Source organism: Myotis yumanensis, unplaced genomic scaffold, assembly GCF_028538775.1.
Source record: "Myotis yumanensis isolate MYYU_CA2020_CCGP unplaced genomic scaffold, mMyoYum1.0.hap1 SCAF_2, whole genome shotgun sequence".
Lineage (NCBI taxonomy): Eukaryota > Metazoa > Chordata > Mammalia > Chiroptera > Vespertilionidae > Myotis > Myotis yumanensis.
This window is the reverse complement of record NW_027223753.1, coordinates 102,267,892-102,280,465: the sequence shown is the minus strand read 5'-3', so window position 1 is coordinate 102,280,465 and position 12,574 is coordinate 102,267,892. Positions and strand designations below refer to the sequence as shown.

At 43.2% G+C, this 12,574-nt stretch overlaps 1 protein-coding gene across 4 annotated transcripts in view; it reads left to right on the top strand.

Annotated features, from left to right (window-relative positions):
• GK5 (glycerol kinase 5) overlaps window positions 1-12,574 on the top strand; it is a 174,065-nt gene that overhangs the window by 123,268 nt on the left and 38,223 nt on the right. For all 4 annotated transcript variants that reach the window (XM_070405897.1, XM_070405896.1, XM_070405895.1 and 1 more), the window contains one exon: window positions 9,470-9,564. In XM_070405897.1, coding sequence (XP_070261998.1) covers window positions 9,470-9,564 — 95 coding nt within the window. The remainder of the gene's footprint in view (window positions 1-9,469; window positions 9,565-12,574) is intronic.

The window sequence follows — 12,574 nt, the reverse complement described above, 5'->3', positions numbered from 1 at the left end:
ATGTAAAGTCAGGCTGGGTGCATGCCAGGTGGCAGAGGTCCCGCCAGTGTCCATTGGAGGTGCATAGTATCCCATCTGTGTCTGCTGCAGGCTCACAGGATCGCTCAGGTGTCCACTTAGGCACACGGTGTCTGGGGCGGGGTGCGCGTGGGTACCCCACCACAGTGCAGCCTGGGATGCTCCTCTGACAGGTGGGCAGGACCATGCAGTGGAGCTGCAGTGAGGCTGGGCACCTAGCTGCTGCTACTCCCCTCAGCCTCCTGAGAGGCTGTTTTAACTTTTTATTTTGAAATAATTTCAAACTTAAATTTGTAAGAGTAGTACAAAACTCTTATATATCCTTTACTCAGATTTACCATGATTGCTTTATCTATCTACTTACCTACCATCCATCCATATATCCATCCATCCTATGTGCTATAGAATAGATAAATATCTCTATAATTTTCTGAGCTCTTTGAGAAAAGGTTGCATACTTCATGTTCCTTTTCCTCTCTCTATTTCCTAAAAATAAGAATATTGCCTTACATACCTAAAATATAGTTATTAACTTCAAAAATATAACAACTTTATATATATAAAAGCTTAATATGCAAAGTGTCCCCTCAGGAGTTCGACCTGGAGACTGGAAGTTCGATCGCTCACTGTGATGTGTGTTGACCACCAGGAGGCAGCACGGAACGAAGGAAGGCCCTGGCCAGCAGCAGGGGAAGGAAGGGGAAGGAAGGCCCTGGTCGGCAGCTGGAAGGCCCCAATTGGCCCTGATCTGTGGCCAGGCCTAGGGACCCTACCCATGAATGAATTTCATGCACCGGGCCTCTAGTTGAATATAATACTTTCATCAAATTTATAGTCCATTTTCCAGTTTTGTCAGATGCCCCAGTAATGTCCTTCATGGTAACTTTTTTAAATACAAGACGCAGTCCAGGATTGCTTATTGTATAATTTCATTTAATCAGGAATATTTTCCTCAAATTTTTTTCATGCCATTGACATTTTCTTTTTAAATATAGGCCAGTTATTTTTTTAAATGTCTTTCAATTTGGATTTCTCATGACTAGATCCAGGCTATGTAGTTTTGGCTGAAATCCTATGTTAGTGATAGATACTGTGTCCTTTTCAGAATATATACATGGAGATGCAAAGTATCCATTAGTCTTATTTTGGTTCTGTTTAAGTCCGTAAGCCCACTGTATAGTTACTGTTTTTCTTTTTGTAACAAATAATGTAGGGAAATACTTTCAAACTTAGATTCCCCAAAATTTAGCAGTCATTAATGATTCTTGCCTAGCCTGCATCCTTCTTCACACTGATGGTTGCAAATGGTGTTTTCTAACTTCCTTATTGCCTCTGTGTTTATCAGGGAACATTCTTGTGTAGAAGGAAGAACTTTTCCTTCTCCCCTCTTTATTATTGGTATAAACTCATGGTTTATTTCCTTGAACTTCAGACTATAATTTTTATAGTTTTTATTTATTTTCATGCTCAAATGGTTGCAAATTTGGCTAGTGAGAATCCCCTCATACTGGCTTCTGCCTTTTAAATGTATCTATTATTTTCTGAGCATGTTCTTAGTTAATGGTACAGAGCTCCTCTTGTGTTTTTCTTACACCTGCCCTGGAATTAGCCACCTTTCCATTGAGTCCTTATTCCTTTTAGTGGAAAATGGTATTTAAACACAATGAGTGAAGTGTCATTGCTTCTAGGCCCTTACAGCAGAACTGTGTGTGTGTGTGCGCGCGCGCACGCGCGCGCGCGTGTGTGTGTGTGTGTGTGTGTGTGTGTGTGAGAGAGAGAGAGAGAGAGAGAGAGAGAGAGAGGTGGTGGGGGGAGGGGGGAGGGAGAGAGGAACAGATACGCAAGCATGCATATGTGAAAATCTTTGAGTTTATATTGTACCTCCAATTCAAGTCTAGCCCCTAAGGATTCTTGCTTTTCTTTCCCTTTTCTATATTTTTGTCTCCCTTTTTCTACATTGAGAACAACATCAATATTATATACTCACCTGCTGAATCTCAAAATATACACAAAAAGTTTCAGTATTACTCGACCCATACCAGTAAAACAAGATGAATTTGTTCACGATGATGTTCAGGGATTTTCCTTTATATCAAGGATATATGGTCAAAGCACACTTTTCAAAAGTTACTTAGATTAGTTCTCTTTCTTCTTCCTTTAGTAATTTTGTTAATTTGAAGTAGGATTGGGTTCATTTGTTTCTATTATCATTCAGTCTTAATTTTTAACCCTCTCTGCATCCTTTTTAAAAACATTATTTAACTTTTTAAATGTGGAATTTCAACATGATTCCCTTAGTTAAAAACCATAACATGTGGCCCGGCCAGCATGGCTCAGTGGTTGAGTGTCAACCTATTACCCAGGTGGTCACAGTTTGATTCCCAGTCAGGGCACAGCCCGAGTTATGGGCTCAACCCCTAGTGGGGAGCGTGCATGCAGGAGGCAGCTGATCAGTGATTCTCATCATTGATGTTTCTGTCTCTCTCTCCCTCTTCCTCTCTGAAATAAAAATATACATATAATTTTAAAAAACCATAAGGTGCGCTTCAAGGAGTGACTCGCTCCCCATCTCTTCATCCTGTCTCTCCATCTCTTGTAGACAATCATTTCATTTGTTTTTGGTTTATCCTTTATATTTCTTTTTGCAAAAACATGAAGATACATGCATGTTTTCTTATCCTGCCCCCTGTCCCCTTTCTTACATAAAAGGTAACCTATCTGTGCTCTTTTGTATTTTGCCATTTTCACTTAAAAATATATTCTGGGAATTACTTCATATCAATTCATAGGGATTGTCATTGTTTCACAGCTGCATAGTATTCCATTACGTGTATGTACATAGCTTAGCCAGCAAATAGCCTATATTTGGACATTTGAGGAGTTTCTGATATTTTCAAAATGTAAATAATGCTGCAGTGAATAACGTTGCACATACGTGTTTTTATGTTGTGGAAGGTGTGTCTTAAGAATAAATTCTCAGAAGTGGGATTGCTGTGTCAGAGGACTAATGCATTGTAGTTTTGTTAAGATATTGTCAATTCCCCTCCATAGGAATTGTTTAATTTTTTATTTCCAGAAATATATGTGACTGTTTCCCCACAGCCTCCTTTTTCAGTGTCTTTTGCATAATCAAATGATCTGGTTGGATGAACTGCAGAAGTTGGAGGCTGAAGTAGAAGTCTTATATATTATCAAGCTTTTGAATTTTTGCCAACCTAGACGGGTGAGAAATACATCTCAGTGTTTAAATGGCATTTCTCTTATGAGTGAAGTTGAATTTCTTTCCCTCTTTTTGAGAAAAAAAATCACTTTAAATCAACTTTATTGACATGTAAATTACATGTAATTAAATTAACCTTTTTAGAGCATTCAGTGAGTATTGACAAAGTATACATCTGTGAAACCACCGTCATACTCAATCTGTCTTTATACTATGTCTGTATGCTATTTCTAATCTACACTAATAAAAGAGAAACATGGTAATTGGCGTACGACCGCTACCCTTCCCATTGGCTAATCAGTGAGTATATGCAAATTAACTGTCAGCCAAGATGGCGGCCGGCAGCCAGGCAGCTGGAAGCGAACATGAAGCTTGCTTGCTGCGAACTCCAACGTTCCCCAATGTTCCCCGCCTCACTAGCCAGCCTCTGAGCTACAACTCTAAGAAACTATGTACTATGTTGCAAATAAGAAGATAAACAAAACTCCAGAAACCGGCTTTCATTCAGCCGGGCTTTAGCAACATTGTATCGATGTTTTCAGCAGCGAGGCCTCAGAGCTAAAGCTGGCCCAGCATAAAAAAAAAAAAAAGAAAACAAGGAGCAGTTGGGAGCTTTAGTCACTCGCCACCTGGAAAACAGCCCTCAGCCCCTCAGCCAGACTGGCCAGGCACCCCAGTGGGGACCCCCACCCTGATCCAGGACAGCCTCCAGGGCAAACCAGCCGGCCCCCACCCATGCACCAGGCCTCTATCCTATATAGTAAAAGGGTAATGTGCCTCCCGGCACCGGGATCAGTGGAGCAGCGAGGCTCCCGGCACCGGGATCAGCGTGACAGGGGGCAGCGCCCAAACCCCCTGATCGCCCTGCGGCTCTGTGTGTGACAGGGGGCGGGGCCACAACCTCCCTATCTGCCCTGCTCTGTTCATGACAGGGGAAGGTGCCCCAACCCCCTGATCGGCCCTGCTCTGTGCCTGATAGGGGGGAGCTCCCCAATCCCCTGATCGGCCCTGCTCTGTGTGTGACAGGGTGCGGCGCCCCAACCCTCCCTTCCCCCCCGCCGCACCTATGGGCCCTGCTCTGTGTGTGACAGGGTAGAGCCATAACCTCTCCATCAGCCCTGCCCCGAGTGTGACAGTGGCGGCGCCCCAACCCCCTGATCGGCCTTGCTCTGTGGGTGATAGAGGGTGGCGCCCCAACCCCCCTCCACAGGCCTTGCTCTGTGTTTGACAGGGTAGAGCCATAACCTCCCCATTGGCCCTGCCCTGAGTGTGACAGGGTGCAGCGCCCCAACCCCCTGATCCGCCCAGCTCTGTGTGTGACAGGGGGCGGTGCCCCAACTCCCCTATCGGCCCTACTCTGTGAGTGACAGGGAGGAGCTCCCCAACCCCCTGATGGGCCCTGCTCTGTGTGTGACAGGGGGCAGCGCCCCAACCCCCTGATTGGCCCTGCTCTATGAGTGACAGGGGCAGTGCCCCAACCCCCTGATGGGCCCTGCTCTGTGCGTGACGGGGTGGCGCCGCAACCTCCCCATCAACCCTGCCTTGAGTGTGACGGGGCGGTGCCCCAACTCCCCAATCGTCCCCACCCTGAGCGTGACTGAGGGTGGCATCGCAACCTCCCGATCCGCCCTGCTCTGTGCATGACGGGGCCACGCCCCAACTCCCCAATTGGCCCTGCTCTGAGGCCGACCAGGGGCTGCACCTAGGGATTGGGCCTGCCCTCTGCCACCCAGGATCAGGCCTAAGCCAGCAGGTCGTTATCTCCTGAGGGGTTCCAGACTGCGAGAGTGCACAGGCCGGGCTGAGGGACCTCTCCTTCCCCCGCCGAGTGCACAAATTTTTGTGCACCAGGCCTCTAGTCTATATAATAAAAGGGTAATATGCAAATCAACTGAATGGCGGAATGATTGGTCGCTATGATGCACACTGACCACCAGGGGGCAGACGCTCAATGCAGGAGCTGCCCCCTGGTGATCAGTGCGCTCCCACAGGGGGAGTGCTGCTCAACCAGAAACTGTGTGAGTGCAGTGGCCGTGGCAGGAGCCTCTCCCGCCTCGGAGGCAGCACTAAGGAGCAGTGAGCAGGCAGGTGGTAAGGACCGAGGGCTCCCAGACTGTGAGAGGGCGCAGGCAGGGCTGAGGGGCCCCCTCCCCCCTCTGAGTGCACGAATTTTCATGCACTGGGCCTCTAATATGTTTATAAGTGCTTGTGTTTGGTTTGGTTTTTTTTTGGTGTATACTTCTACTGGTTTTAAGACCTACATAGACTGAATAACCATTACCACAATCAGGATTGTGACTATTGTACTAAACACTTTCATCAACCCCAAATTACCATGTGTCACTCCTTTGTAGTCAATCCCTGTCCCACTCTAATCTCAGGCAGCAACTAATCTTTCCTCTATCCCTATACTTTTACCTCTTCCACAATCTCGTACACAATAACTGGGCTCACAGAGTAGAATCAGCCAAGACTGTTTCTTTTTCTTAGTGTAATGCCTTTGAAATTCATCTCTGTTTTGTTCATTTTATTGCTCTGTGGGAAGCTTACAGACATTTTTTTCTGCAAATAGTTATTCTGCGGTGCATTCTTTGTCTTCTGGAATTTAAATGACAGCAATGTTATGCATTTTCTTACTGTCCCACAGACCCCTGAGGCTCTCTTCTTATTTCCTCTCTCTCTCTTCTCTCTCTCTCACCCTGTCTCTATCTTCCTCCTCTCTTGTCCAGGTAGAATGAAAAACACACATGCATAAAGAAGGATAACTTCCCCACTCTATTTTTTAAAGGCCACCTGACTCCTGCTCTTCAGACCAGAAAGAGGGGGCTTATGTAGAAGCTCTTCGTATTTGCACCCAGTGCACAGACACATGTTTCTGGTTTCAGGCCGTCTCTGAGTCTAGGCCAGGATGTTGGAGGAAATAAAAATGCAGGGAACTTCCTACCAATTTGGTAGAACTTGGAGTTCCAGTGTTAACTGCAAGCTTGTTCTTCTGCTCAAGCCCTCAGATAGCGTGGCTAGGAGCCCCAGCCAGGATTCTTCTCTGCATGCTATGGGAGAAACAGAGTGAGGTCTACACTCATTTGAGAACAGTTCACATGGAAGATTAGTTAGAGAAATTTTTCAAGAAAGAATGGAAGAACCAGTGAAGAATGTGGATAAACTAGGTTTTTTCCCATTTCTTCATGTTACCAGAAATGTTCTTTAAACCAGACCTCCAATATGTTTTCCACATCTCAATTTTGAAATTTAGACATTTGGACATGACTTTTTAGTAAGTATAGATTTCAAAACCAATGTTTTCTTTTTAATATCAGTTTTTGAAGTGCTACAGACATTTTAATGTATTATCTGGACATTTTGACCAAGTGAATGTGACTTATGGTTCTGATAACTGTCATTTTGAAGAAAATTTATAATTATTATTGAATGATCCTCATAAACTTGAGTTTTAATATAGATATTTCTTAAACTTCTTGTCTTTAATCAATTATTTTTCTCTCTCTCTCTTTTTTTTCTTTTCTTGTTGGTTTAAAAACAATAGAAATTTATTCTCTCACAGGTCTGGAAGCAAGAAGTCAAATATCAAGGTGTCGGTAGCTTTCTGTCTCTTCCTGGCTTCTGGTGGTGGCTGGCAGTCCTTAGAGCTCCTTGGCCTAGAGCTGCTTTCCTCCAGCCTCTGCCTCTCTCTTCACATGAGTTGTCCCTGTGTGTCTGTGACTATGTTTTCAGTGATTTCTAATAAAGACACCAGTCAGTGGATTAGGGCTCATCCTCATCCAGTACGACCTAAAATTGACTAATTACATCTGCAAATAAAGCCACATTCATAGGTATCAGAATTTAAGACTTATATGATTTTACTCATATGTGGAATCTAATGAACAAAATGAACTAATAAGCAAAAGAGAGACAGAGTATAGAAAGCTGGCTGACAGCTGTCAAATTCTTTCTCATAAGAAAAAATCATGCAGAAATAAAACTGACTTAATAAAGGCTATATAAGGCAGCAATGTTTATTATGATTGATTTCTGAGCTTTTTCATCAGATCTATGTTGTCAGTCCCAGATCTCATTTAGGGGTCACTTCACAAACAAAGATATGCAAATGATGAATGAAAAGGATTGAAGTTTCATTAGTAAACAGAGAAATACAAAATCTAACCATCATGCAATACCACCAAAATGGCTAAAATGAAAAACACAGGCAGTATCAATTATTGGCATGAATATGGGGTAACTGGAACTCCCATACAGGAGTCTTAAATTGGTAGAACCACTTTGGAAAATACACTGAGTGGCCAGATTATTATGACCACCTGATGTTTGTAGGCAAATTAGCTATAATTTCGCGCTGAAGTTGCTAGAGGGCCAGATCATTATAAATGTCTGAATAGCACAACGTACCTAAGTATCATTGCTGATCAAGTTCATCCTATCATGTTGATGGCGTATCCCAATGGAGATGGCTTCTTCCAACAAGACAATGCACCATGCCACGGTGCTCGTATTGTGCAGGAGTGGTTTCAAGAACATGAGGGAGACTTTACCTTGCTTAGGTGGCCCCCACAATCACCAGATCTCAATCCAATTGAGCGTTTGTGGGATGAAGTTAAAAGAGCCATCATGCAGCTGGTTCCACAACCATCAAATCTCACAGAAATGGACAGTGCTATTCATTAGGCATGATGTCAGATTCCTTGCATCACCTTTCAACATATCGTGGAGTCAATGCCAAGAAGAATTGCCGCAGCATTGAAGGCAAAAGGTGGCCCAACAAAGTACTGATGGGGTGGTCATAATAATCTGGCCGGTCATGATAATCTGGCCACTCAGTGTAGTTTACAGTTATCTGTTAAAGCTAGTCCTAAATGTGAAGCTCCTAGGACTAGCAATTTCATCCCTTGGTATATAGCAAATAATGTATACATATGTTCACCAAAAAGAATATCTGTAAGTTCAAAGTGGCCTGTTTATTATTAGCCTAAAACTGGAAACTACCCATATGTTTATTAACTATAGCTCGTCTAATCATTTGCGTATGGTCACACAGTGGAATACCTTACAGGGTGAGAATGAATGAAGCACAACTACTTGTAACAAAATGACTGAATCTCACAAGCATGATGTTGAACAAAGAAATTTGTATCTTGATCTGGGTGTTCGTTAGCTTATTATATTCACATTGTGAAAGTTCATTCAGCTATACACTTAGGCTTTGTGCATTTTTCTGTATATATATCAGTAAAAAGCATATTAAATGAATTAGATCTTGATTTTTTTTGGTCTGGTTGTTTTTTAAAGGTTAACTTTTGATATATTTAATTGTTACTGCCCCTTATCGAACCCTTAAGATCCGTAGTTTTTCAGTTGATTCTTTTGGTTATTATCTATATATATAAAAGCCTAAGCAACTGACTGATCGGTTGACTGGTCGCTATGATACGCACTGACCACCAGGGAGCAGATGTTCAATGCAGGAGCAGCCCCCTGGTGATAAGTGCACTCCCATAGCGGGAGCGCTGCTCAGCCAGAAGCTGGGCTCATGGCACAGCTGCAGCAGCACAAGCCTCTCCCGCTTCTGTGGCAGCACTACCAAGCAGCAGCAGCGGCAGGTGCAGTGGGGCTGGGATGAGCAGGAGCGGCGCCTGGCCCTGGCTCCTCCCTGGCTGCCTGCCGCTTCCTGCACTGCTACATCCCTTGGAGGATGTCGGACTGCAGGGATTGGGCCAAAACCTGCAGTCTGACATCCTCCAAGGGGTCCTGGATTGCGAGAGGGTGCTGGCCAGGCTGAGGGACCCTACCAGTGCACGAATCCATGCACCAGGCCTCTAGATTTTAATGACCAAGAGAGATCTTTTCATCAAAAAACTGGAATGGGTGTAATCTTCAGAAGAATGCACTTTTAATGCCAAAAACACACCTAAAATTTATATTTTTAGACAGCCTAAATATCTTTAAAGGAAAAGTAAGGCCTGCTGCATGCTGAGCTAAGAGGGCCTCTGGTTCTCTTGCCCTTCTATGGGCTCCCAAACCCAGGCAAGTAAAGGAACCCAAATAGATTGGCCTTTGTGTTGACCCTTTTAAGTGAGTAATCTTTCATATTAAATTCATAATAAATGTCGACACAGGTAAATATTGGTCATATAACACAATACTTTGTTCCTCCTCAACCTTTTCGTTTTGTTTTAGACATTTTTTGTTGTTGTTTGTTTGTTTTTATGTTTGCAGATCTTTTCACAGATGCTGCTGAGACTGAAAAAATGGCCAGAAGTTTGGAAGATTCTGAAGGGGTTTATTTTGTTCCGTGTTTTAGTGGTTTGCAGGTATGTAAGAAATAGTTAAGGGCAATAAACATTTCTCTCCTCATGCCCACCCCTAAAATTATGTATCTGCCATGCCCTTACCTGAAAATTTGGGTATTTAATCGACTAAGGTAAAAGGTACATTCTAGGGTTGATAAGTTATGGTATGACATAGTATGAATTCCACAAGAGAGCACAGCTAACTCAGCTGGCTTCTGCTTAGAACCCCACCCTTGTGGAAACGAAAAGTCAGCAGGTTTATCATAGAACTTTTACATAAGACCCAGGATTATTTTATCATGACCAAAAGAGTCATTTCCCAGTGAAGGGAAATCTATCAGTAGTTAGAGGAAGTGTGTCATTGAGAATTAGAAAAATAATGGACAGATACACACACGTGCCCTCCCCCCACATCTATATGTTTATATTTTACAGTTCTTTATAAGTTATATTAAACTTAAAAAAAAATTCTTATCCAGCTGGTGTGGCTTAGTAGTTGAGCATCAACCCATGAACCAGGAGGTCACAGTTGGATTCCCGGTTAGGGCACATGCCCAGATTATGGGCTCAATCCCTAGTAGGGGGCATGCAGGAGGCAGCTGATCAATGATTCTCTCTCATCATTGATGTTTCTATCTCTTCCTCTCTCTCTCCCCTTACTCTCTGAAATCAATTTTTAAAAATCAAAAAATGTTATTGTGATATATTATTTGTTACTACCTAATCAAAAAGTGAATCCAGTAAAAAACTTGATTTTATAATACTTAACTTTGTTATTTAATTGAAAGATCTGTGATAATACCTTTAACATGCTTATTGTTATAAAGACTTCGTAAAACACTCAGATATATTATTATGAACAAATTCCTCCCCCCCCTTTTTTTGAGAAAGCTTATACCAGTCCTTTTAATCCCCATCTAAATGTTTTTTTCCTTTCAAAAAATAAAAATTTCGTTTTTTTCTAGTCCATCCCTTGCTCTGGTAATAAGTTACAAAAAAAGTCCCAAATTCAAAAGTTTGGATCATAGAATTTAGAAGCTGGTGAAAAAAAATTAGATCAGAATGGCTTAAGTCTCTAAAAGTACATTTCCAAACTAAATTTTTAAAATGAGCATTATTTTAATAACTGTCCTACTTTCTGTGTACTGTACCCTGAGGTCCATAAACTACCTCTAGAGCTTCCATTGCATCCTCTGCAGGATGAGGGGAGGCAGCTAAAATACCATCCACCACATCAGAGGGAGTGAATAATTCTGATTGAAGTTTAAGGAGGAAGGTGACATGAATAGTGATCAGCAGAGGTGGGATTTAATTAGGCTACGTGGATCCTCCCATTTTAAAAAATGTGCTGGTGGACTTTGTGTGACTGTATCTTGTCAACTCTGTGTTTCCCTCCTCTATCAATTCATATACCTGTAAAAAATAATATGTAATAAAATATATAATAAAAAAAGATAGAGAAAACTTGCAGATACGGTTTTAAATTTCATGTTGATCACAAAATGCCCCTGTCCTACCATGACTGCATTCTGGCCATACTCTGGGGTCGGGAGGGGTGAGGGAAGCCTGCAAAGCCACATATTCCCCAGTGTAAAATGGAAGCATTAACTGGAGACCTAAAGCTAAATTAACAACAATAGTGTGTTGATGGTAAGCTGCTTGGAAAATAGGAGAGAGGTTGCCTATAAGCTGTGTTTATCAACAACTAGAGAAAATGAAGATTAGGGGAATGGAAGGAAGGAAGGAAGGAACAAGAATAAGTGGTGCTGCCTTTAATTTTAGAATATTGTCACAGCTATAGATGATTGAGGGCAGGATGGTAAAGGTTTCTAATAGCCTCAATTTCTCAAGGGAGTCTGCCAGCAAAGGGTTGCTGGAGAAGATTTGAGGAGAATGAGGGTGACAGGGCCAGCCACTTCAGGAAATGGCAGAGGGGTGGGGGAGAGCAGGCAGTGCGTGGAGTATTACTTGGTGCAGGCTGGTGATGGTGCTCTAGCAGTTTTGCCTAGGGTGCCAAACAGAACTTGGCCGGGTTGTGCTTTCCTATTTGGGGGAGGGCTGCTGATGTAGAGTGTTCACAGCAGGTGTCAGAGGCGAGAATCAGGGTTCTACTTGGCATGAAAGTTCCTGTGATGGTGGCAGCAGAAGAGAGGACAGGACTGTGAGCTAGTGCCAGTCTTCAGGGATTAGTCATGCTGCTGTGAGGGCACATAGATGTGAGAAGCAGGCTTCCTTGTGTCACACGCCCCTGAGGATGGATTAGAAAGGGCTCAGGGCCAGCTGTGCAATTCTGAGTGTTCTGTTTTCTTGCTTCTCTGTACATCTGCTTTTCTCTTCTCATCGGTAGCTTTGCTGGATGTCCTTTCTTCCTCATAACTTCCGCTTGTCATTATTTTCCCTATGCTTTCTGCTTCTTCACAATTTGTAAATACACACAGCCTTTTTCCACCTTTTACATCCTTTTAATTTCATCCTTTAATTCCCATTGATGGTCTTTTTCTCGGTGTTTCCTAGTTACAATTTCCAAGGAGGGAGTCTGATTGAACCACCTTTATTTTTCAAGCTTTGGACAGACTTGAGTCAGTTGTGCTCACTCCTTATAGTTGTGCAGTGGCTGTGGGACTAGGGCTTGAGGTATGGCTGTTTCAGAGAACAGGGCCGTGGGTTCAAGCAGTTTCCCTACAAAGGGATGTGGCCAGCAAGTACTGTGAATGCCATCTCTGGTTCTGAGAGTGACTGGGATATCTGAGCAGTGGAAAGGAAACACAGCATGACGATGTGCAACCAGGCATGCAAGGGAGCACAGGGAAGTGTCTGCTAATAGTAGATGCACAGTGGCCTAGAGTGGTCAGGGGAGTCAGTATAGTTTCCTTCTGTCCCTGTGGTGTGGAAGCCTGAGGAACCTATACTGAATAGCTACAGCTAAAGCCATTTGCCCAGCCCAGAGCCAAGATTGTTACAGCACCCACAAAATAAGTGGAGGGAACTTCTCAGAAGTGGATATGGGTTAGGGCAGTGGTCGGCAACAGAG